This window comes from Phalaenopsis equestris, unplaced genomic scaffold (assembly GCF_001263595.1).
Source record: "Phalaenopsis equestris unplaced genomic scaffold, ASM126359v1 Scaffold229941, whole genome shotgun sequence".
NCBI lineage: Eukaryota > Viridiplantae > Streptophyta > Magnoliopsida > Asparagales > Orchidaceae > Phalaenopsis > Phalaenopsis equestris.
The window spans coordinates 8,525-36,293 of record NW_018247913.1 but is presented as its reverse complement, the minus strand read 5'-3'; the positions used below and the strand labels follow the sequence as shown (position 1 = coordinate 36,293).

At 37.7% G+C, this 27,769-nt stretch overlaps 1 protein-coding gene across 5 annotated transcripts; it reads right to left on the bottom strand.

Moving 5' to 3' along the window:
* Nucleotides 1–521: 521 nt before the first annotated feature.
* Nucleotides 522–26,605, bottom strand: LOC110038064 (protein FAR-RED IMPAIRED RESPONSE 1-like). 5 transcript variants are annotated; one of them, XM_020742826.1, is made up of 9 exons: nt 25,935–26,605; nt 25,528–25,835; nt 25,157–25,276; nt 1,942–4,003; nt 1,742–1,863; nt 1,587–1,661; nt 1,453–1,512; nt 1,039–1,206; nt 522–851 (listed from the first exon to the last, which is right to left on the bottom strand). In XM_020742826.1, exons 1-8 carry the CDS (start codon nt 26,515–26,517, stop codon nt 1,102–1,104), a joined length of 3,435 nt encoding a protein of 1,144 aa, XP_020598485.1. In that variant the 5' UTR covers nt 26,518–26,605; the 3' UTR covers nt 522–851; nt 1,039–1,101. The 5 variants fall into 5 exon arrangements, with proteins under 5 accessions (XP_020598485.1, XP_020598482.1, XP_020598481.1 ...); XM_020742823.1 differs by having other exon boundaries at nt 1,025–1,206; nt 25,528–26,605; XM_020742822.1 differs by having other exon boundaries at nt 25,528–26,605.
* Nucleotides 26,606–27,769: the final 1,164 nt, after the last annotated feature.

Sequence of the window (27,769 nt, the reverse complement as noted above, 5' to 3'; positions counted from 1 at the left end):
GATGGACATAAGATGGAAATATATTCCAATAAATCAGAATACAAAATGGCATAAGCCGTTTAAACAAATTTAAGAGCATATTAATAATTGAATACATCAGAATACAAAACAAAATGTATCGGTTGGTACATTTGGTGCAAAATGCATGATATTAACAATCTCTTGTAAAACGAGATATGCATCTTTGAAAACCGGAATTTTCATTTTTTAGATATATCGAAGATGGTGATATTAACAATCTCTTGTAAAACGAGATATGCATTTTCATTTTTTAGATATATCGAAGATGGAGTTAGAGAGGTAAGAATCTTATGAATAGCTAAGCATGTGCATGCAATATGAGAATATTATTAGCAAAAGGTAATGCATCAATGTGTAAGAAAAATTCAAAAAACATAAAATTTATTGTATCCATGTTACTTTAAGCTCATCCTACTTATTAAAACTTAAATAATTCATGCCCATATTGTACACAGCTTAATAGTATAGCTCCTATCAAATGGGCGATATGTGAACATGAATAAAAGTATACATGCAGAATGATTTACTAAGTAACCGTCAACAAACTCCATACACATCATTCGGGATAATTGCAGATTTAAACAAAGCCTGAGAATTTTTTAGGGTGTAAACATACATCTGTACATTAGTCACGGATTGCTAGAATAAAGAGATACATGCAAACTTATATCCACTACAAATATTCCTCTCAAAATCACATTGTAATTCACATTCGAAGTCATTACCTGCACAAAACTTCTGGCGGCACCACTAGAGCTAGGGGACAAATATATTCCTAATCTGCAGCTTACAATTCTTTCCATTAGCATAAAATTTTAGCCAAGGAACACCTGAAAATGTGAAATAAAAAAGGCATTCTCAGCTGATTTCAGTACCCTGCATAAAACAACCATTTGAAGCAGACACGAACGTCTATTGGTGGAGAAATCAGGCAAAAAAAGAGAGAAATCAGGCAAAAAAAGAGAACAGTGGAAATAACTGAAAAGCTAAAAAGGAAACCAACCATCACTGCTTCACCTTAATGATGGCGCGAGCTATAAGCATGCTGGGATGAAAAAGTATTTCCTTCAAAAAGAACTCTCACAAAAAATCCCAAACTGGAATGCTATAGTGGCCTTGGTCACCCCCCTGGGGTCCCAGCTGGGTGTTGCTTGAAACAAATTGAAGAGCGTGCATCTCAGAAGCCTGAAATACCGATTTGTCATGCACAGAACACATTCATATTCAAGAAAAAGCAATGCATTAACTAAAGTATGAAATGAAAATATGTATTATATAATGTAACGGAGTCATACAATAAATCTTCTCTGGCTTCAAAAAAAGAGCATTATATCATGAAATGCCATACCAAGCATATCAATTATGAATGAAAAACTTTAATCATCATTTGACATTGAATCAACTTATGATACTCACAAACAAAGAGGATACCTGGCCTAAATTAGCTTCTCCCGGGAAAGACTGCTGTTGCAACACAGGAGCTGAAAATTCCTGCATGTGTTTGGGCATGAGTTTAGCTAGAAAATTGAAATAGATATGCTTATGAAAGTTTTTTTAGCAATTACCTGAGTAAACTGAGGAGTTCCATGAAAACCTTGAAAGGAACCAATTCCGAATTGATGGCCAGGAATATATGGCCCCTGCAGCATTCACAAAAATGATCATCACAGAAGAATGAAGCTCATTTTATATTTATCACTTTGTATTTTAGAAGAAATACCTGGAATGATTGGCTTGGATGAAAAAACTGAGTAGAAGAATTCCTACCCTGGAAAGGGATCTCATTAGATGCCATCAGTGGATCACCAGCATCCATTGCAACGTTTACAGCATCAGATTTTCCTGTAAATTAAAAAGAAAGCGACATAAGTAGGTTAATTTTAGAATCCATGCCTGAAATATTTTCATTATTTGGCAAACCTTTAAGTCCCTTGTACTGTTTACTCATCTCCATGCTACCTTGCTGCCTACGATGGGCTGTGGCATCCTTTTTCTTTTTCCCACTTAACCTCCTAGATTCACCATTGTTCTCATTATCTATGCCTTCAACTTGTGTCGGAATCTGTAATTGACCTTTTGAAAGAATGTTCATGGAGGTTTTCTCAAGAAGTTTCGTTTGTAGTATTTGCTCAACCTGTTCCAAAATCTGATCGAACTGGTTTTCCATAAATGCATACGCTTGAACATTTTCAACAGCCCTTGCTGCAATTTTATACAATATACGGCACAAGGAGCTGTACCTCTTTTGTAGAGACGAATTGGGGTCATCCTGGAGTGACAACCACTCATCCTCCCTAATGAGCCCAGATTTTACATCCTTGCTCCACCGCTTCAAAAAGTATTGAGGTGCAAGCTCTTTAACATTCCTGCAATCGAGCACCCTCAACACATGGCAACACTGAATCCCAACAAACTCGAACTTCCTGCAGCTACAAAAAACTGAACCATCGGATGTATCAAACCTAACAAAGTACGGCTTAGGTTTATCCTTAACTGCCACCTCATATTCTGATATGGTTCCCACATCACCACAACTGTAAACAAGACAATTTGGGATAAGCTCAAATTCCACTTTAAACATCTCAAAGGCTGCAGGTGTGTATACATTTGCAGCTTGCCACTGGAATCTCAGCGTAGGGGTTCTAGATGTGACTTGACTGGTAAGATAATCAGTTTCTTGTTCTGTGTATCTCTGTTCCTTCACAAACTCTTCATACTTCCTGAGAAATTGTAAGAGATCTATCTGTGGACTTAAATATTCTTTTAATACATTATTTAAGCCCTCCCTACGAAGTGTGTTAAAGATGTCAGCATAAAAAGTTTCTTGGCCATAAGGTAAAGCCCATTTCCTCCGCTCTCCATATAACTTAGCTAGCCATTCATTATCTTTCAAGTCGTATCTTTCTAAGAGCGATGTCCATGCAGTTAGGAAATCTTCCTCCTCGTGGAGCTCAAAAATGCACTGGTTGAAGTCAAGTAAAAAAGTTTCTGAATCTTTGAAGAGCTGAGTTAAGTTCCTAGCAGCACTTTGATATATGTGCCATATACAATAGTGATGAACTGTGTGAGGCCATACAACAGCTATGGCATCACTCATGGCAGAGCTTTGTCCGGTCAAAATTGTCTTAGGCTGCCTACCACCCATAACAGCCTTGAAAGTTTCAAATAACCACTTGAAGGATTCCACAGTTTCAGCGTATATTAGCGCAACACCAAATGTAACTGTTTGCTTATGATGATTAACACCAGAAAACTGAACAAATGGTCTTCCACTGTCATCGTCTTTATAGGTTGTGTTAAAACATACAACATCACCGAAGTATTCATAGTCCATAATCGAATTTGCATCTGCCCAGAAGATATTTGTCAACTGATCATCTTCATCAACTTGTATGGCATAGAAAAAAGATGGATTTTCGCTCTTCATTCTATGCAAGTATTCTAGCAAGAGAACCGCATCCCCCATCTGCATACTCTTAACTCGCTTTGACCTCAAGTAATTTTTGTACTCAGCAGGTATCACCTTGTTTCTATGATGATTACCAAACGGCATTTTACTTGACAACTTATGGGACTTGAATAATTGAAGATCTAATGGAGCTGCTAATTCATGGTTATGCTCAGACACAAATTCACTTACGCTGTATTTACCATTAGACATAAGTTCAATTGCCATACGAGCAAGACATCCTGTTCTAGTCTCTGGTCTTGCTTTTTTCATCTCATTTGAAAAACTTTTAGGGCGAAAACCTTCTTTGGAGCACACATAAACCCTTAACCGTGTAACACTCCTAGCAGTTTTATCCCACCATCCCTTTCGAACACAGAAACCAACATTTCCAGCATATCTAACATAAAACTCATATGCCCTGTCTTCATTTGCAAATAACATACCAATTTTTGGTTCTTCCACTACACCCGTTATCTCTCTTATCGGTGGCTTTGGTTTTCTGGAAATAACTTTAACCTGCTTTTCACAAGTCTAATGATGAATTTGAGTTAAAACATGATATGATGCAGAATATGTCTCCAAGTGAAACAACGACAACATAGCATTTGCTAACATGACAAAATTGTAGCATGATGAATGCACTCATATAAATACACAATTAATAGCATAAGAAAATTACAGTAAGAAAAACATCATTAAAACGATCCATCTCATAAATCAAAGTCTTTCCAGCAAAAAATAGAAAATGCATGCCACATGAATGAAGTAGTCGATCTTCTGGAAACCACCTAACTAAATAACCACACATCCAGCAAATAATAGAGAATGCATGCCACATGAATGAAGTAGTCGATCTTCTGGAAACTACCTAACTAAATAACCACACACACAGTGTATGTGCACATCTAGTAAGATGGACAAGAATCTACAAATTAATTTTTCTCTCTTCCCACCAACATTTTTTTGGCATCATCATATAAGAAAAGGTTATTAAGTACGAACTTATATGTATCTCATTATTTAATTTGATGATACTAAATTTTATGTCAAGCTAATAGTTTCATCATTTAGAAGAAATTATATATATGATCAAGATGACTTAAATATTCACTCCCATTTGCCACTTAAAGGTTGACGATCAAAGTGTTAATCTCATAATAAAGTTAAGTGGAGGATCTCAACAAATGATGATTTCAAAGGTAAAAGCTTTAGCGTAGGTAAATATGATTGAGTTAGATCATCACATAACCTCCAGGCTTTCTTTTAATTCATCAATTATTAACATAGGTTTTTTACATATACTACCGTGTTAGAATAGTTGAAGGCATACATTCTGCTTCTATTACCCAATCCTGCAGCTATACAATGCATGGGAAATAATCAATTGATAGCATTTCTAGAATAGCATCTCGCCTCTTTTCTTCACTTCAATGGTACAAACACATCATTTAGTCTTAGAAGATAGTCTTTTCCAAGTATTTAGAAACATCTTTTTTTTCATACTAAACATTTAATTTGGTTAAAAATTCATAATTTTCTCTTTCCACAAATATCTGAATTTTAGAGTTTCTTCATTGCACCTCATTTTAATGCATTAGAGTGGTTGAGTTCAGGCCATAATTTCTTTTTTTTTAATACTCAGTAATTGTGAAGTACCATGCTAGATAACATGAATTATAGAGATAATTTTATAGAAAAAGACTGTTATAAACCTTTGAGTATATTTTTTTCAATTTTTTCCAAACATTTTCGGTTAGGTTAGAAAATGCAGGTTCTGTTGATTTTTTATGTCATGAAATTCCATAGCCATGACGCAATTGAAGGAACTTCTATGTCAGAAGCATAAAATTGAAATCATTTTCTCTCAAAATAAGATGGCCTAACTTTCTTGTTCTTTTGAGAAACGTGCTCAAAATTCCCCCCCTGTCTTTTTGAGACGTGCCCACAAACCCCCCCCCCCCCCCCCCCCCATTTAATCTGAATTAAAGTTAACGTTTTTTTTAATCACTCATTAAGGATTAGCAGTTTTAATTTATTTCATGCCCATTTGACCCATCCAAAACTTCGGATGAAAAAGACATTCTTCCTAGGTTTATTTTTTTCCTTTTTTCTCTTCTCTTGCTGTCGATGGGCTAGCTATTGCTTATCCACTGCTCGCCTATTGCCGGGGATGGGCTGTTTGCCTGCTACAAGAGAAAGGTTATGTGATGGGGGCTGCAACAGAAAATGGAGACAAACAAGGAGGTGGGGGCTATGCCTATTACCAAGCCTAGCTAATTGGTTATGCCCGCTGACTGGAGGTTGGGTGCACTTGCTGCAACTGAATGTTTACTTGTGCCTGCTGCGATTGAATAATGGTAATATGGGAAGCTACTACGAAAGAATTTGGAAGGAAATCTAAAGGAGGAAAACGACAAATTATTTTCTCAAGGCTCTGATATCTTAAATAAAACGATATGGGTTGAATTCTTATGATTCAGTAAGAACCTTAACATCCATATTTCTATGATTGAATTACCAGCCATACTACATAATTCCTAAGTGAAAAGCTACAAATTATAATGATTTCTTGACAATTATTAATTGCGAAGAATACACAAAACTATTAGCAATGTTTATATAGATATTCCTATGACAATAAGGGAACGAGTATAGCTTGCAGCTAACATGGCAATCCCACGAATTGGAAACTGGGGCATTGGTCTACCAGCCAACTAGGAATCCTACCAATAGATGTTAGTCAACTATTGGCTGATTTTGAAAATATATGTCATGAAAAGCATCCTAATAAATTCCACCATTAAGGGATATGCAATATGATTTAATTCCTGAATTATTATTACCAAATAAATTTTTTTATAGAATGAACCCGACCGAATATGGTGAACATAAGAGGCAAATTAAAGAATTATTTAAGGAATGGCATATTGAGAAAAGCAAGAATATTTATGTTGTATCTTCTTTGCTTAAATCTAGGAAAGATGAGACTTCGGGTCTGTTTGGGGCAGCTACAGTTGCTTGAAGAAGCAAATGCTGCTACAGAAGAAACTATTTTTCAAAATGTTACTTTGGCTATTACAAATTAATTTTATTTTTAAAAAGTCAGAATGCAATTTTCTGGCAATCACCATGCTTCAACAGTTCATATTGAAAAAAACAGTTTTCTATCACAAAAATTTCCAAAAGGCAGCAAGAAAGCAGCTTCAAAACATAGACTCCGCTTGGGACCGCTTAGTTCGAGCAGCGCGGCCCCAAACCGCGAAGCCACTCTTTTTTTTACGCTTTTCTGCAGCGTCGCGGCCGCTCGCCGCTAAAGTAGGGGGAACGCTGGTCGCGAGATCGACCCTGCGGCCCCGCGTTCTCGATTGATAATTCCTTCGTTGCCCCGCTCCCCTCCCACAGTGTCTTGCGAAGCCTCCATAGCCTCTAGAGATCTCGAAACCGTGTGAAAGTCTTCTGCCCTAGCGAAGCCTCTGGCGATCCTGAAACCGCTGCTCCCGAGATTGTCGCGAAGCCTCCCGCTGCTCCTCCGCCTTGCTTCCACTTCCACCGTTGCTCGGGTGTGGAGTCCCGATCGAAACTGCCGCTCCTGATCGGTATCTCCCCTCCCAATTCTTTCTTTGTATTTTGCTGTTGTTGTAGCTCTTTGTTCCAATTTTTGCCTCATTATTTTCCCATCGCACTCCTTGTGGTTGTTCGTCAACAGAGTTACGGGGAATGTATATTGTGGCTGATCTGAAGTTTACGAAGGCCGCGAAGAGTTGAGCATAGAAATAGGGACCGTTTTCATACAGGATTTTAGGTTTGTGGCAGATGCATTTCAAGAATGTCATGCTTTAGTTGATTTGGATTTCTTATGCATTTGGATCCCGGTAAGAAGATGAGGTTTTTCTATTATTATTCTATTCTAGGAATTTTGATTCTTAACTAGCGTTGATTTTTCTTTGTGGCGGTTAAAAGTTTGGTGGGTAGGATTCTCACAAAGTTGTGACTGATTTATTAATGGTACTGACATAAAGGTTTGTCCCAAGTAGATGAGATGGATGTTTTGATATCCAAGCCTTCTTCTTCTCCACGTATATCAATTTGCTGGCATTGAATTTTCCACAACTTGGTAATTTAAATTTAATTTTCTAGTTCTTTAAACTTAATTTTTCGTTGAATTGTAATGGAATTTGTCATAGTTTTGGGCTCCCAAACAATATTTTGTATTCTTCAGAATTTTGATTATTTTATCTGTGATGTTATGTAAAGAATGTTTGTTTCCACTGTCTTTGTTACTTTTGCTATGTTTTTTTTTCTTATGAAACATAAAAATTGTGGTATGTATGTAAATTTCTCTAAATATATTTGAGGGAGGAGCTTAGACGAGTTGAGTTAAAGGGCAACTTAGGCTTCTTTATATGTAATGAAGTATAATAAATTTTAATTATTATAGTTTGTGTAATGTATGCGAAACAGATTCACGATGTGCCTACTGGTGCTGAAGAAATGACTAAATTATTTAAGAAACTTATAAATTAGGTGTCACCAAATAGCTTATTCATCATTAACTTTATACTTCAAAGCGGTTGCCCTTGCTATGAGGAATTAAACCCATAAATATGACTTCTTCAATACATCAATTACTAGTTGTGCAAGTAATGATTGCCATAACCTTCTCTACTGATATAATGCCACCCTTGGGAGCAAGCTTAAATCAGTATACCAAGCTCAGGAAGTATATAATTTCGCCTTATGATCCACGATACAGGTAAATCAAACCTCCACTTCTATATGGTAAAATATAAAGAAGAGATTGTTCATTCTACTCTTCTGTTGTCTTCTTCTCAGAGCCTGAAAGATGTTTTTAATCATATTAGTAATCTATTCAACCTGGATATGCTCATTTGAACTGACTTTCTTACCAAATTCACTTTCTTATGTGAATAACATAGTGAATGGTTTCTTCGGAATTGATATAGCTCTCACCTTCTTTATTTCCTTGTTTGATCATAAATCCTGTCTTCTGGTAGATGATCACAAAAGAATTGCAACAAGGTATATATATTCTGTAATAGGCATCTTCCAAAGTATAATAAGTTGATTGTAATATTTGTATGTTCCTTCTACTTTATATTTTAGCAAGCTTTCTCAAATATTTCCATCTACGTGCTATGGTTAGAATGACTAATAAGAATATGTATATATTACTACAGGACTGATGTGACAATATCAAAGACAATATCGAAGTCTTTAGTTCTGAATGACCAACTCGAATCACATACTGAGGAGACAATATCGAAGCATGAAAGCTCTAATTCTCTACACAGCAAAATCTTTTTTTCATCAGACCCTGTTTCAACTTCCATAGCTGACAGATCAGAGGCTGGGCTTTCTGAACTTGTTCAAGAAGTTGGAACCTCAAAAGGAAAATCCTGCATTGCTGGAAGCAATGCTGAGCTCAACAGTGGAGATGTGTATTAATTGATTTCAGTCATTCTTAAGGAAAATTTCAAATTTGTATTGATAAACTAGGCCTTGATTATCTTACTCTAGTTTAGGAAATTTGCACATACGGACCAGACAATTCTTATCTATGTACATATGTAACACCTAAAGTTTGATTATTACATTCATAACATCACCTTGGGAGCAAAATTTTATGCATGAAAAATTATATTCACTTTAAAAAATATAGTGATTGTGGTATTTTTAAAGTGATGCATATGATTTGAGTTGGATGCATGTAAATTTGAATTTAGGTGTTGGATATGTAAATACATAAGAATTGTGTGGTATGTATGTAAATGCACCATAGAAACACAGTTTTGCAAATGCATTGGATGGATGTTTTCTTCAAGGGAACAATCCACATAATATGTGTTAAGTAACCACGATTGAATGATATAAACAAAATAATTTACAACTTTTTCAATTTACTTTGGCGCCCATTGTTTTACTACTGTAACTTACAAGTTGTGTAATGTTTGGCATCAAAGAACTTAAATTGAAGAAAGTTTGATGTCAATCGTTAACGACGGTGGTCTTTGATCCCTTGGTTTATGTTTGTCAGACCTTTCTGTTTTGGTTTGAGTTTGCCTATGAGTACATCAAATCCTTATAGATACTATAGTTTTCTTATTTTACTTGTAATTATATTAATTTCATTTCTTTTTCTTTAGAACTTTTCGGGGCTCACTGTTAAGTGAGGGTATATGAACTTTCTGTTCTGTTTAGAAATGAATTTATGCTTCAAAAGTTTCAAAAATGTAGTTGTTACAGTCTTCTTTTAAACAGTTTTAACAAACAGAGACAGCATAGTCATTTCTCCTGAAACAGCTGCCCCACAGCTATTTTCACATAGCTGCACCAAACAGGCAGTCAGCTTCCCCGCAGCAACTTTCTGGGGCAGCGCAGCAGCTTTCTGGGGCACAGCTGAAAAGCTGAGAAGCTACAGCTGCGCCAAAACAGAGCCATAATTATGGTAGCGGTTTGAAAAACAAAGCAGGCAAAAAGCTATCACAAACAGACCCTTAGTGTACGTTATTAATAAAGCCATCAAAAAAATCAACATTAAATATAAGTTTCTATACTGCGTCTAGATCGTATGCTAGATATGATGAATGGTGTTATGGCTAGATGAATGGTGTAATGAAATTCCTTTAATTGATTTAAGGGGCTATAATACTGGAATGAGAAAAGATGAAAAAAAATATCTTTTACGAAAATAAATTAATTATATAAATAGTTAGTTATGCCTTTGGGAATAACCAATGCACAAAAGATTGTAGAATATCTTGCAACAATTTATTAAAAAAGTCCTTACAATTTACTTGGATGATATTGTAATCTAGAACAGGATACAGGATGATCATTTAGTGTATCAGAAGAGAGTAATCATGTATCAAGAGAGTTTGTATGTATGTGTGTATGTATACAATACATACATACAGTTTCCAACCTTAAGAGAGTATTAAAGAATCAAGATTTTGTATGCAGTTTTCAATATTGCATTTAGATGATATATATACACATGATAAAATGATTAATTACAAAAAATCAAGGAGAAGCGAAGCTCGATCATAATAAAACCTAAAGAAGACAAGTACAAACATAAAAGTCAAAAATTAGCTCAAACATGAACCCAATGTCAACAATTTTTTGTATGACCAAGCAAATTTTGATCTATGACGTGCTCAGCTCTGCTTAGCTTTATTACAATCCTGATTATAAGAGAAGTTTTCTCTATAAACTAGTTTGAAGCCTGAATTTCTTATTTTAGGGAAATCTTTCCATGTTTAATCTTTTTCTACATAGTTTATCATTGGCTTGTTATTGTTCCTGTTCTTGATCTTATTTGAGTTCGACACGGCTAGAATTCAAATTTAAATAATTAAAATAAAATTTCTCTTTAATTTTGTGGCTTGAATTTTAATTTGACTTCTTCGAACTAATTCAATCATTATAGTATTGTTTGGATTATAAATTCACGTATTTATTGTTTGCATTTAAAAACAATAAATAGTTGTTTCATGTAGCAGTTTGTAACCTATGAATCCTCAAGTTCATTTGCTTGATCCCTCACATTATAATAATTACATTCAGAAACTCTAACTATGAACAATCCTGCATCAATAACTATAAGTCTATCAGCATTACAATATTGTTTGGATTAAAAATTCACGTATTTTTTGTTTGCATTTTAAAACAATAAATCGTTGTCTTATGAGCAGTTTGTAATCTATGAATCCTTAAGTTCATTTGTTTGATTTATATCTATCACATCATAATAATTACATTCAGAAACTCTAACTATGAACAATCCTGCATCAATAACTATAAGTCTATCAAAGATGTGAACTAGAAATATGTCAGATTCAAATTAAATGACATTATAATAAGACATCTAAATCTCTAGAAGGTTTCCTTCATGAAGACTTGAGGAAATTAAGTGCTAGGAAATAAGATCAAGTAAAATCATACGATGAATTTGGATGAGTGCTTATATGTTGGATTGGTCGCACTACTTTTGGGTGTACTCTTGACATTCCAGTCATCACTTTTTCGAACTAGGTCTATCTCTGATGTCTCTCACACCTAGATATTTGGTTCTTCTAATGCGGCATATATAATAGGAAATTTTGAGGTTTATATTTAATAGACTGATGTTCTAGCTTTGACTCAACGTCTATAGCACACAGGGCAGGAACCAGGTTATGTCCTGCCCTCCCTAGAATTTATAATTTCTTTATATAAATACTAAAATTTCATATTTATTTCTTGTGTAGTTTTGCCAATTTAGAAATTTTGCCCCTCCACACCTCTCCCCCTCGATATATTTTTTTATCAAATACTTGAGAAAAGAAAAAATATTTGGTGATTTTGCCCACCCACAAAAATAATGTTGATTCTACCCCTGCCAGCATGCACACTAGGATTATTTGCCAGTTTTACTCGCTTGGTCTACTCTAAGATTATGACGTTGTCTTGATGATTGACTAAGATCCCTTTTAATAAATTAGGCTTATTGTGTTGAGTCATCTTGAATTATTTATGACCTGAACCATATGAATAATTATTGGATTCACTCATGTGTCTCTAGACCCATTTAGGATTTTGGTTAACCCTAAGCCATTTAAGTCAGATTGAGTCAACCTGAGATCCAGTAGGTTAGGATAAATCAAATCATAACCTACTAGATCCTTTTAGGATAGATCCTAGTTGACCCTAGCCAACCATGTACACTAGGATTATTTGCCAGTTTTACTCGCTTGGTCTACTCTAAGATTATGACGTTGTCTTGATGATTGACTAAGATCTTTTTTAATAGATTTGGCTTATTGTGTTGAGTCATCTTGAATTTTTTATGACCTGAACCATATGAATTGGATTCACTCATGTGTCTCTAGACCCATTTAGGATTTTGGTTAGCCCTAAGCCACTAAGTCAGATTGAGTCAACCTGAGATCCAGTAGGTTAAGATAAATCAAATCATAACCTACTAGATCCTTTTAGGATAGACCCTAGTTGACCCTAGCCAACCATAGGACATCCCCTCCATTTAGAACTGCCTAAAAAACCCTAAATCAACCAATTAAACCTTATTCAAATCTAATTAAAATTCAGGTTGATTGTTAAACCTTAAGACCCATACCAAATTGTTTTGTTCCAATTAGGTTTCCAAAATCTCAAAAGACTAAACCTACTCCTTAGGACCTACCAAATTCAACCTTAGTCAACATATTTAATTCAAGGCTAAATTAAATATGTTTAATCAAATATTAATTAAATAAGCAAGATTAATTAAAATAAATGAAAGCTACGCTAGGTTAAGAGAACATGATACCATAGTTTACACAAACCACACTAGAGAAAATAAATAATATTACTAAAAACAAATAAATAGTTACAACCAACACACTTGAAAGAAAAAATACAATAACGCGACACAAGAAAACACCACTAAAGTGTATCGAAGGTGGTGGTCAGCTAGATGGATCATTATGGCTGGCCAGGGTTGTGACAGGAAAAGAATGTTGGAAGGCAACAAGGGGGAGGTGCAAAAAAACAGGGACAGCAAGCATGGAAACTGTACTGGGTGATGGCAGCAAAGAGTTGGGGAGGGACAGCAGTGAGAAAGCAGAAAGGAGGTGTTCCCTGGCTGTCCTGGGCGTTAACAGCACGGTGGGAGGGCTAGGACAGCAGAAACTAGAGTGGTTTTGGCGGTAGCAATGCTGGAAGGGAGGAGGAAGCGGCTAGGAGACTAGATTTCGTAGAAACAGCAATTAGAATGTTGTTGCGGGCAGTTGCAATGAGATACCGCAATCGAGAGAGATGTGGGATGATGTGGAAGGGATAGCAAGAAAATAATCACCACCTCAAGAGAACGATACAATCGGAGCACCACCCAATTCCTTCGATAGGCCATCGAAAGAGAAAACGGATACCGACAGAAGAAAAAAAACAAACCCTAACATAGCAAACAACACCTATAAATAATGAGAAATATACATGAAATAGGCAGGGAAAAGAAATAAAAAGATGATGAAAAAGGAAGGAGGTAGACAATGAAAGTGCTAGAAAAAGAAAGATTAGACAAGACAAGGAATCAAATCGGAAAAAGGGAGGGTAGAAAAGGCAGTAACTCCTTCGGGCTGGACTGCGGTATTGTAGCAACTACAGTACCGCATCCCGGGAAGCTTCTTCTTCAATCTCCCGAGGTTAGAGGGAGCTTCGACTTCATTTGTCGAAGCTTCAAAGTCTTTATAATACGAAATCAAATCCTTAACATTGACGTAGCGGAAGCATTATAGTCTCTTGGCAGGTCGTTTATGTAAGCTTTTTCATTCCACAACATGTTTTGATAGAACAAATATGCACTATCTTTTAACATATCCTGAGCTGGAGTTGCATATAGATGTAGGTTTCCACAATGTAACTCTCAAACTATTAAGTCTAAAATTTACTTCTTCTACTTCTCGAACTAGGCCGAATGTACCCGATAAACAAGTATGAGAGGCGAAATCAACTCTAGGATGAAATTTATAATAGGTTGTACCACTCTCACTAGCAACCAATCAGGAGAGATCTCTTCGTCACTGATAAGACCTGAATCCCACTAAAAAATTTATTTCCCAATCAAGCTCTTAGGATAAATGTAAAGGTCGGGGTTCATCCCTCCTGTCTGGACATCTAATGACGGATATCATGTTGAACTAAATCTAACATCAAAATAACTCCATGTAATCTTCCTGACATGACACAAAAGAGCCCCATTTATGACGTGTAAGACCTCCCTCAGTAAGGGCAACTCAGTAATGAGTTTATAGATCTGAATGGTATGAAGTTTTCTTATTTGAGGTTACCATGCCTCTGGTGTCAGTTCCTCGAACTCAAGTCTGTCTTAGGCCCTCAGCGTGAAGTCGGTTAAAATTTCTCTCAATGGCTAAATAAGAATTATGTGAGCTTTTTCTCCAAAATTAGAAGTTGTCCTCCTTTGTGTCATCACCGTCTTCAGTGTCTACTGTCATTACCCGTCTTTTCAAAAATGCACTGCTCCGTGAAGCAGATCACCCCTATGGTTGTGCAATTTGATTCAACATGGCCAAATCTATAGCACTTACAACACTTCTTGGTTGAGACATATTTAGGGATGCAAATTGGTTGCACCCATTCTCCGCTCTGAATCAGCTTTTCCCCTGACGGGGTCATCTTGGGTGTTCTCATGGGTGTAATTTAACTGTAACACCCTAAGATTGAGCTTTGCTTGCAAGACGTGGTAGTCGCCTGGAGATATGATGTCTTCACTTCTGAAGCTAGAGTCTAAATCTCTTGTCTATAAAGCTAATAAGAATTGGTGTTGGATCTCCCGCTTCATCTTCAGAAGCTCCGTTCTCCATATGTTGGCTCTTCTCTCGACCTTCTCTAATATTGTATTTCAAAACATCTTAGTCTTTCACCTTCATCACTAAAATCCTCCCTATGGAAAGGGCTGACACTCTCGTCTCTTTGCCCCTGGGCTTCATCCTCGATGTCTGCACGCCTCCGTTGAGTCGGTGGATCTCTCGTTATATCTCTTCCAGGGTAGACTCAAACATGTATTTCCTTGGTGTTATGGCTAGAGTTTAGAGTTGGGAGATGAAAAATTGTGTAAGAGACTAATCGACAGTGTATGAGACTAACCAATGGTGTTGGAACATTAATTTGGGGGTTGCTAATTTTGAAAATCATCAAAGAAAAATTGGGCTAGGCGATGTGTGTCTAAGGTTTGAGAATAGTGAAGGGTTAAGGCCAAAGCTAGGAAACCCTAGAATATAACTAGGGTTCGACTAGCGCTAATACCAAATAATACCGGCCAAAATACACCAGAGAAAAACAAATAACATTATAAGATTACAATCAACACAGTTGAAAGAAGAAATGCAATAACACGACACAAAAAAACATCACTAAAGTGTATCCCAAGGGTGGTGGAGATCGGCTAGATAGATCAAAATGACTAGTGGCGATGGCAACAACAAAGGAATGTTGGTGGCAGCGAAGGGGAGGTGCAAAAAATGCAAGGATAACAAGTATGAGGTCGTCCTGGGTGATGGTAGCGAGGAGTTAGGGTGGATAGTGGCAAGACAGCAGGAAGGAGTTCCCTAGCTGTCCTGGGAGACAAGGGCATGATGGGAGGATTGGGACAGCAGGAACAAGGGGCGGTTTGGACAGTAGCAATGCCAGAATGGAGGGGGGATGCGTTTGGGAGGATGGAGATTGTAGGAAACAGCAATTGGAATGTTGTTGTGGCCGGCTGCAACAAGATACAACAATCAGAAGATAAGTGGGAGGATGCAGAAGGAATAAGAGGAAGACAATAACCTCCTCGAGAGAGATATATAATCGGAGTACCACTCAATTTCTCGGATACAACCCTCAAAAGGGAAAGCGGACGCCGGCAACTTTTCTGACTAAAATTTGAAATCCTGAAGACAAAAAATTGACCCTAACCAAAGCAAACAACACTTATATATAATGAGAAATAGTAGATAAAATAAGTAGAGAATAGAAATTGAAAGGTGGTGGAAAAAAGGAGGTAGACAAGGAAAATGCTAAAAAAGGAAGGGCTAGACAAGACAAGGAATCAAATAGGAAAAAGGGAGGTTAGATAGGGTGGTAACCCTCCTAGACTGGACCGTGGTACAATAGCTACAGTACCGCATCCGAGTAAGCTCTCGCATCAGAATCCTTAGAAATTCTAGAGCTTAACTTTCTACCTAAACCAACTAGGATCCACTTGGACAAAACCTTATTCAAATTCACGTTCAAATGCCCTATTAAACCTTAGTCAAATCCATGTTCAAATGTCAAAATCTAATAAAGACCCATTTCAAATTGTTTTGTTCCAATTAGGTTACCTAAATCTTAAAAGACTAAACCTACTCCTTAGGACCTACCAAAGATAACCTTAGTCAACATATTCAATCTAGACTTAATTAAACATGATTAATTAAATATTAATTAATTAAGCAAGATTAATTAAAATAAATGAAACACAGGTTGGCTTAACAGAATGCCTAGACATTCTAGACCTTAACTTGCTACCTGGACCTACTAGGATCCACTTAGTCAAAACCATGAAATCCTGACCTAATGTTTGAAATAGTCAACTTAGGCAAAATAACCTTTTAAGTTTAGATTTGCTAGATTTAACACTAAGTATGGTTAAGGAATAAGGTTTAAAATTGAGAAAATATAGCGGTATTGATGATTTTTCATTTGTCATACACGGCATATGCCTCAAGGCGTTTTGAGGCGTAAAATCAAAATTAAAAATTTTCGTAGAATAAAAAAAAAATGTATAAACTATAATGTGTGAAGTAAGAAATGACGTCTTTATATTCTAATTTACTAACAAATTACAAATTAGCATAGCAATATTCTAACCACATAAAAAAATGGATAGCTTTATGTTCAGGACATAGGTTATTTTGATCACAATCTTATTTGTATGTCTCTTATCCTATGAGCATACCCATATCCATCACAAGTAACCACCTCATAAATTCATCCCCACCATAAAATGAGCCCTTGTATGCCTTAGAAGTTATTTAGACCAACCTACGTTAAGGATTATTTATATGAATTAAGCTTTATTGCTCATAAATTATAAATATTTTCTTATTTTGAGTCCTTACATTCTTCATTAAAAGAGATTGATTATTATGAAATAAACACAAGTTGAGCATAAGCAAGATTTCTAATCCAACGTTTTCTTGCAAACAGCCCAAGTTATAACCAACCATAAGAATAATGTTCTTCTGGGAAGCTTTGACCATAATCTCTAAGTTCAAAATAAAGGGAATATCTATGGGGATTCAAATTTTAGGTGTGCATATTATTAAAACTAGATTGGTCCCAAAAAAGTCCTCTATTAGAGTGCATTGATGTACGATACACTCAAGGCGCAAAATCAGCAAGCAACAATGGCAAAACGACGATAGATAGAAGGAAACAAATCAAATAAGGGATGCTCTTACGAAAAACAAATGCAAACAAGCATGATACAATAATTATCTCATTTTGGAGAGGTAGATCGACACTCCCATAACCATAGACGTCACCAGGAACACCACCAAAAAAAGAAAAAACACCGGCCAACAAAAACATGCATAAAGAAAGCAAGTCCTGGGTTATTTCCCTTAATGAAATCCCCTCACAGCATTTCAAAAACTTTCCTTCCAATTTTCCCTCCAAACTCTTTTAATTTCTCTTCCTTAAACATGTGATTATAGCCCTCGTGGACCCCACCCTCTCCCGATTTGTTTCGATGGCCCGCATTGTCCGCTCCGCTTCTTCACGCAACAATGATTGGCCCGCATGCGGGCCGGTTGGGTTGTTTCCGGCTGGTCTAAGGTGGACCGGCTCAATTCTGGGCATAACATTACTCCCTTTTCAAAAAAGGACCTTGTCCTCTAGCTGAAAAAATGAAAATTGCTTGTGGATTACCTCGTAAGACTCCCATGTTGCTTCATAGTTAGGCAGCCTTTTCCACTTAACTAATAGCTCATTTGCTCCCCTACCCCTCGGCACACTGCTTCGATCTGCAACGGCTCCAGAAACACCTCCAAGTATTCTGTCAGCGTCAGCAGCAGTGCAGATGAAGGAATATTAGCTCCAATCGCACGTCTCAGTTATAGAACATAGAAGATCGGGTGTAGTACGGACGATGGTGGTAACCTCAAAGGATAAGTCACTGCCCCGATGCATGTCATCACCTTATATGGTCCACAGTATCACGGTGAAAATTTCTTGCTCCTCTTGGCCAATGTCTTCTATTGGTAGGGCCTCGGATTCAAGTAAACCATTTCCCTTGATTCAAAATGCACCTCTTTCCTATGTTCATTCGCTTTTCTTTTCATGATTTGTTGAGCACTTTAGTAAATGCCCCTTGAGCTCTACTAGTAACCTGTCCCTCTCCTCCAAGTACTGATCGACGCTGGAGATTAGTGTGACTCCATGCTCATAATGTACCAAGTAAAGTGGATCTCACCCATATAATATCTTAAAAGGAGTGATTTGTGATATGGTGTGGTACGATGAGTTATACCAATATTCGGCCCACACAATCCATTTGACCCATAGCTTCAGCATATCAGATACAAAACAACGCACGTATGTCTCCACATTCTTGTTAACCACCTCCGTCTACTCATCAGTCTGGAGGTGATATGCGGTGCTTCTATTAAGAATTGTCCCTTGCAACTTAAATAGTTCTTTCCAGAAGTGGCTGAGAAACACCTATCCCTATTCGATACTATCAATTTCGACACTCCATGCAAACGACACCTCCCGGATAAACACCATCGCGACTTAGACCGTCATATAGGAATGTCATAAATGAATGAAATGTGCATACTTACTTAGGAGACCCACGACCACTATGATTACTGTGAACCCTTCTGACTGTGGTATCCCCTTGATAAAATCCATCATCACTTCTTTCCAAATCTTTCCCGACAATGATAGTGGTTGTAGTAAACCTTATGTTGTCGTGATCAAGTACTTGTGTCGCTGACATACATCGCATTTTGTCACTTTATCCTCGACGTTTTTGTGCATCCCCATCCAATAAAGCTCTGTTGCTAAACGATTGTAGGTTTTTTGTACCTCAAAGTGTCTCCTGATCACACTACCATGAAACTCTTACAATAATCTGGGAATACACTGATGTCTTGGGTAGCATAAATCGCCCTTGGTGGAGCAGTTGCAGCCCCTTCAATGTATATCCTGGATGACTGTTAGGATCCTGTAGTAACTCGGTCCTTATCTTCCTCAGCTCCTCATTCCATTCGCTCTCCTATCTCAATATATACCAATCTAGGACCAAGGGTATTGATACAACCGTCAATTGGGGTTCCTCCACCTTTCTCGACAGTGCGTCAACTGCTTTGTTCTCCAATCCTAGTCGAAACTGAATATCGAAATCACACCCCCGAGTTTGGATAGTCATCTTCAATGCTCCTCAGTCACCATCCATTGCTCCATAAGATACTTTAACTCCTCTGGTCTGTCCTGACCAAAAAATGTCGTCTCAACATGTAGAGCCGCCACTTCTGAATAATCAAGACAATCGTCATCAATTCCCGCTCATACTGATTTCAGCCTTGCTCTGCCCATAAGAACTTGGCTGAAGAAGGCAATCGGTCGTTGTTCCTGCATGAGCACTGCTCCCAATCCGTACACTGACGCATTTGCTTCCACTACAAATGATTTACTGAAATCTGGAACTGCTAATACTGGAATGCTATTCATGGCCCTCTTCAGACGTTCAAATGTCTGTGTTGTTGCTTCCCCCTATTTGAAATTGTCTTTCTTCAACTGCTCCTTTAAAAGTCATGATATCGTGTAATATCCTCTCAAGAACTTCCAGTAGTAGCCAGTGAGACCTAGGAATCCTCTCAACTCCATCAAACTCCTTGGTAAGAGCCAATCAACCATAGCCTCAATCTTAGACTAATCCACTACGACTCTTGTTCTGATCACCACATATCCTAGGTACTCAACATGCAACGGTGCAAATAAACATTTCTTAAAGTTGGCATACAATTGGTGCTCCCTCAAAGTCTCCAAGGCAATCCATGGGTGCACCAAATGTTCTACCTCTGTCAGACTGTAAAGTAGATTGTGATCAAAGAAAATCAGAACAAATATCCGGAGGTAAGGTTGAAAAATCATATTCATGAGGGGACTGAAATATCGTTCGGGCATTGTTAAGGCCAAACAACAACACTAAGAACTCATCATGTCCTTCATGTGTCATGAACGTTGTCTGGTGCACATCCGCTATATTTATCTTGATCTGGTGATATCCCAACTTAAAAAAAATTTTTGAGGAAATAGCTGCCCCATAAAGCTCATCCAGTAACTCATCAATTACAGGAATAGAAAACTTATCAAACATTTTCTTCTTTTTCAAAGCTTGGTAGTCCACACAGAATCTCCAACTACCATCTTTTTCTTCAGCAATAGGATTGGACTAGAAAGAGGGCTCACGCTAGGCCTGAAGATCCAAGCCTCGAGCATCTCTCGAATCAGCTTCTCTATCTCATCCTTCTGAATATGATGGGTACCTGTATGGTCTGACACTGATAGGGGAAACACCCTCCTTTAATGTAACAGCGTGCTCGTGCTCCCTCGAGAGAGGTAACCAGCTTGGATGTTGAATGATGTCTGCAAACTGCTTTAGGAGTTGCTAGACTCCTTCAGGAAACTCTGTCAACTCTAAGGGTGCGTTTGGGGCAGCTTGTGTGTTTCAGGATAGGCGATTTATCCTGAAACGCCCCCTGCAAGTCGACCGCAGGGTTTGACCTGCGGCCTGAGTTTAGTGTAAAGATGGAACCGCATTTTCGGATAAGCAAGCAAAATGCGCGATCCAAACGGTATCGCAGTGTTTTCAAAAAACGCCCCCGCACTTATAAGCTGCCCCCAAACATACTCTAAATCTCGAATCTCCTCAATGTTCTGCAACTCCACCAAATAATCAAGCCCTGCCCCTTGAATAGTTTGAGGGACACCATAGTTTTACACAAACTAGCATCTCTTCTTAGCATCACCTTCTTACCCTCCACATGGAATTCCATCGTCAGGGACTTTCAATCCACCTTCATCTCCCAAAGTGTTCGCAACCACTTCATCCCCAAAACCATGTCTGTGCTACCCAAATCTAAGGGTAGGAAGCCCTCCACCTGCAAGTCATTTAGTGTCAGCACCAATTCCTTGCAAATTTCCCGACTTTTCTCGACCTTCCTTATCCCAATCATAATGCCAAAGCTCCTTGTAGTCGCCAGCTCCAACCCTAGCTTCTACTCGACCTGATTAGGGTAAATTCCGCCACCAAATTGAGGGACACCTCCGCCACATCCAAATGCAGATGCTCCTCCACCTCGTTCTCCTCTGATTCCTCTTTGTATCCTCCTATTGAACTAATAGAGTTTGAAGGGTGCGCTCCTTACAACGATGGTCTGGGGCATATTTCACATCACAGCGGTAGTAACACAATCATTTTGCTCTTTTATCCTACACTCAGCATTTGTGAGGCACTTGAAATTACTCCCGAGACGTGTTCCTGAATTTTTCTCCATCGACGTCTCTCTAAAATGACATTGTCTGGGTCCTCGATGCATGGTTGTCAAGGGGCTCTTATAGAATCCTCAGTGTTATCACAATTTTTGGTCTTTTTCACCTGTTTCTTATCCTCCATCAACAGGGCGAGCTCCATCATTTCCCTCAAACCTCGCGGTCTTAAAGAATGGATGACTATTTGTATGTAGAGCTTTAGGTCTTTCAAGAAGTTTCATTTCGGACCTGCTGCAAAAAACCACCTTAACCTTTCTGACAAGAGCTTGAACTTCTCCCGATATTCTATAACAGTCACCTCCCGAGTCAAACCATAGAATTGCTCGTGTGGGTCTCCTTCCCGAACGACTTGAAAACACTCCAACAAACAATCATTAAACTCCTCCAATAAGTGCATTAAATACCTTGCCTCCATCCACTAAAACCACGCTAACGCCTTTCCCTCAAAGCATAATCTCGTTGCCATGAACTTCTCTTCCTCAGTTAACCCATTGATTGCAAAGTATCGCTTCACCAGATACACCCACCATGTGTATCCTCCCCTTCAAAGATTGACATTCTTAGTTTTCTAACCCTTGCATCTCCACTCCAACCTCCTCTTCCTCCGGTATTTCTCCCCATGTATCTGGAGTGGAACTCCCTACTTCGGTCATGAGCATACCCAATTCCCGATTCCCTCCTTCCTCCATCATGCTCTTCTGTGCACCTTACACCATCTCTCCTCCAATTTATGGCTCATCCCCCTCCATGGAAAGTCTCCACTCACCCTCCTCTCGGAGTCCTAGGAGGACACTTTTGTAGGTAGATTATGTCTACCTCATTGTCTTCTTGCTCGATCTCCATCCCTTTTGACCTGGCGAAGGATTCTCTGATCAACCCTTGGTTAGCGATAGGCACAGTCTTGAATTGCATCTTCATTAGCTTTTTCATCATCTCCCCGCATTTCTCCTATGCTTTCAAATACATCCTCCATTCAACTTTCAATGGAAGAAAACATGTCCTTGATGGTGGCAAACATCTCTTCCACTCTTGACTTGATTTATCCTACCTCTCATTCTAGCCCATTTATTTTCTTTGTTCCTATCCCACCAAGATCTATGCTCTGATATCAATTTGATACGCTCCAAACTCAAATGCAGCAAGCAAAAATGGCGAAACGATAATAGAGAGATGAAAATAAAATTAAATGAGGGTTGCTCTTACCAAAAACAAATGCAAACAAGCAAGATAAAATGATATCTACTTTTCGAGAGGTAGATCGGCTCTCTCTCAACCCTAGACGCCGCTATGAACACCACCAAAAGAAGTAAAAACAACAGCCAACAAAAACATGCATGACAAAAAGCAAACCACAGGTCATTCCCATTAATAGAATCCCCTCACAACATTTCAAAAATTTTCCTTCCCAACTTTCCCTCCAAAATCCTTTAATTTCTCCTCCTTGAATGTGCGATTATAGCCCTAGTGGACCCCACACTCTCCTGATTTGCTTCTGCGGCCCGCCTTGCCCGCTCTGCTTCTTCACCCGACAAAGACCGGCCCACCTGCGGAGCGATTGGATTGTTTCCGGACGGCCCAGCGTGGACAGCTCAATTCTTGGCGCAACAATATCAACCCAAATCAGTATTTCCCTAATAGTAAATCTTATTTCTCCCATATTTTATTGTTTAAACAAAATAAATAAATAAATTTCACCGAAAAAATGGATATCTCAAAAAACATTTGATATTAATTAATTTTTTATGCATTTAATTTGACTTTATATCAAGTAAGGTTAATCAATGCTCTGATTTCTCTTTTTTCTTCCCCTCTTTCGACATTTATATATAGCATATTATCTGTACAAATCTAAAATATTCATCATAAACTTGTTCCTAAAGCTAGTATTGAAGATGAAATCATATCCAAAACTGATGGGATACCGAGACAGGTAGTAAAGTGGAAATAAAGGCCAACAGATGATTCAAGGCTCTCTGCAAAAAACTCAATGATTATACCCAGCTCTAATTGATGAAAATCAGCTTAATTTTTTCAAGCCAAAAAGTTGATATGACTCTTTACACTAAGGAACTTCATGTTTTCAAAATTTTTTAAGCATTTGCCTGAAAGATTTTCGGTCCCCGTGGATTCACTCATTATAATCTTTTCAATTATGGAATTCCTTTGTCACTCCTCAATTCAATTCGCATGATTGTAAGCCTTGTTTGATCTTATTTGTGGTCTAGTATTGCAAGTTCGTGACTCTTAATCATCAAACATCTACTAGAAATCCCTTGAGTTATTGATTGCAAAACTTCAACTTCCCATAATCTTCAAGATGCCACTGTGACGTTATCCTTGTCATTTATTAGTCAAATATACCTACTAATTATATTTTTAAACTTTGGTTATAAATGAGGGAGCTTTGCTATTACAAAAATAAGTTTTGAAGGCATCTAAAAATATTCTGTTTGATTTCTATACTGATCCAGTAAACTTATGGGTGGATGCGATTCCTTCCAGCCATTACGCTCGACTTTATGCGTTCAAATTTTTCTATTCAGTTTTATTGAGTGTTGCATGAGGTGTTTAACCATGATATGTTAATCCTTTTTAACAATTTCTATCAACATTACCTAAGGTCTACCTAAATTTCTTTATAATCCTTCAATAAGTTTATCTACTCAACTTATTGCATTTTCTGCATTTTTATCGTACATATCCAAACCGGCTAGTTTTAATAACCATTATTGGATCTTAACTACATGCTACTCCCACAGCTCCTCTAACATGAACAATTTTCTATTTGCCAATTAATAAGTCCTCATTTTTCTATTCATTTTTTTATTGAGAGTCCACGAGGCATTAAACGTATTTTATGCTGATCTTTTTAAATATTTACTATCAATGCTACCTCAAGTCTACCTAATTTTTATTCTAATCCTTTAAATGCAAGCATAATCTAGTGAACAAATTGCATTTTCTATTAATCATGTTACATATCCAAACCATCTAAATTTAGCAGTCCAACCTAATCATTTTTCAATGTATCCTTCCTTATTTTCCAACACATCTAAGGGCAAATTTTCATTTTCACTTGATGTCTTCATTTACTAATCTGAATCTTAATTTCATCAATTACCAAGTTTGACTTATAAACTATCCTCCATAGGCTGTTATACTAGCAAATTCTTTCCACATTTTCATTCCCAACCTCCTCATCAACCTTTCGATTTATTTTGCAGATCTCAAAAGTAAATGAACTTAGTAATATAGTTCAATTGACAAGAGTATAAAAAAAAAAACGGAAAATTTACCCTCTACCCAGGAAAAATTAAGATATTTACACAGATACTGCTCCCAAATATCAACACGTAAGAAAAGGCCAGTTTTTAGGGATACTAGTTACACAATTCTATAACAGCTTCCAAGTACCAGAGTACAATTAATCTGTTGCGTAAAAAAAAATTTTTTTTTTTGGATAGTATGATTATTTAAACTCAAACAAGCAGTTGATCGCCAAAAAAGCTGATAAAATATAATGATGTATTTAGATGGTAAATTTTAAGATTCATGGTTGTCACAATAAGGAAAAAGGAATACCTGCAATGGCAACCAACCAATAAAATTTCCACCAGCATCGTGCTGTTGCGGAATATTTTGCTGTTGTGGAATAGTCTGTTGTTGCTGGAAATTTTCTCCAGGAGGTTGAGTCGTAAAAAACTGCAGAAGTATCATGGGGTAAATAAAATCACAATAATAACCTAAAACACATGTAATGCACCTCCCGATAAATCATTTCCCGCCAGATAATCAAATGAAACAGAACAAAAAAATGCACATTCACTAGTCATTCATCCAACAAATTACACGGATCTTAATTTCACTCATACAGAACCAAATCAATCGTGAATATCAAAAAATTGAATCAAATCATCACAAGAGCAAGAAATTAGCGCATCCCAAAACAACACCTTTATGGTTCTTTCCCCAGATTGACGGTTGTTCTTCTTCATCAAGTACCTGAGAATTATGTCTCTCTTCTCATCAGAAGAATACCTATATACTCTCACACCAAGCTCCCTCAACAGCTTAGATTGTGCAGAAACAGATGTTGCAGATGTCTGCCCCCCATTTTTCACCTCTGCTCCGGGTGTCCTTGTGTCATCAGATGAAACTGTGCTTTTCATTAAAGCACTGCTCCCTATCTCAGCTCCAAAATCACCACCTTCTGAGCTTTGAACTGAAGGCCTGCTCTCCACATGAGCCCCAAAATCATCATCTGCCACACATACCTTGTTAGAAAAGCTATCGACATCTACCACCTCAACCAAATCCCCATCACCATCCTTCTTCTCCTCTACCTCCTCCAACTGCTTACCTCTCTTCCTGTAAGGCCCTCTCTTCCTCTTCCAAGTACTCGTCTCCAAATTCCGTCTCTGCATTAGGTAGCTTCCTCTCCAGCACAAAAATCTCTGCATGACGAGAGTCCTATTGCCCGCTGACCGACGGTTCGACCCTGTCCGTACCCTGAACCCCATTTTGTCACCGTAAGCATAGTAAGAAGCCTTTGCCGCCTCCACAGAATCGAACACCATTCCAATTGAAAATGCCATCTTAGAGCTTCCATCGCCGGAAGAGGCATCAATGAGTGAGTGGTTGTGCTCACTTTCCAGTTTAGAAATTGTCCATTTCCCGTTCCCCTTGAGAACCACCTCCATCATGGCCTTGCAACGGTCCCCCGCTGGCGATTCGGCGCCGCTGCTTCCTGCCGTCTGTGTCATCTGGAGGAAACTGCGCACGATCTCGGCTACTCGCAGTGCTTGCTCGTCCAGAGGCTGGCCGATAACATCCACCTCAGACGGCGGAAGAGTTCCCTCGTCCTTAACCTCCATTTCCACATCCCCATCGACCTTTTCTTGGTTTCCGGGAGGAACTTCAGATGTTTCAGAGGTGTGAGCCATTTCTACTGAACCTGGAAAGCGCGGAAGGGGGAAGAAAAGAGGAACCAAGGGTTTCCTATTGAAATCCTAGGGAAACAGATCCTACAATGCTTTCCATCTCTCACTCTAACTCCTCGGGCCCACTAACATAGAAAAAAATTCCCCGTATTATTCAAATATTATTTCAAAAAAAAAAAAAAAAAAAAAAAAAAAGGGCCCACTAACATAGAAAAAAATTTCCCGTATTATTCAAATATTATTGTATATTATTCAAATATTAATGATGTGTTATTATCCTATTATAACACGAGGAATATACCTAGAACACAATAACGCATGAATAACACGGGGGAATATTCTCCCGTGTTATTATGTTTTGTGATTTTATTAGACTCCGCACGTAATTTTACGTTCGGAGTCCTGATGTAATATTTTTTCCTCACACTAACCTGAGATAGCGACATAAAAAATATTAACATGTTCAATTTAATTTTTATTTAATAATTGTTTTTGATAAAATTATATTTTAAAGAAAGGTATCTTTTGTGTTTTTATTTCAGGTATAACAGGTATGATGATTCGAGCGGAAATGGAGTGAAACGAAGGCAAAACGAAGCAAGTGGGGAACAAGGTGCTTTCTGCACACTGGCACCCAGGCGTCAGCCTTGGCTATACATGGGGCCTTCGCTTTACCCTAGGGCCTTGGCGCTAGTCCAGCAGCACCTAGACGTCAGTCTTATCTGACAAACAGAGACAATGGGGCCTTAGTGCCATAACTGTCTAAGACAGTTATTGCAGTTGATCAGGCACAAATTTGGGAGTTAATTAGCATGAAAATCAATTCAAACGAGAAGAGGATCATGGTGGATGACAGAGAAAAAGTCTAAGGGTGCAGAAAATGAGAGTTTAGATATAGAGTTTATATGTTTTTGCATTTTCTTAGAGACATTTGAGAGAATTTTGTAAAGGAATAATATTATCAGTGCAAGGAACATTTGGAGATCACTTAGTGTGGAGTTATCACTTCTTTTTTTAAGAAGAAAGTTAAGTGTTTCATTTTACATTGTCTTGTATTAGTTGTAAAATCATTTTCTATGAATTTGTTTTATTATAAGAAGATGAATTGTAGTGTTTTCTTCTTGCACTGTGAGTAGATCCTTTATACCCTTCTCTTGTGATGAATTAGTAGTATGTGTAGGATATCTTGTTATTTAGAATACGTTTTTAATCATTAAAGTGATGGTTTTACTTTATTCTTACTTTACTTATCATT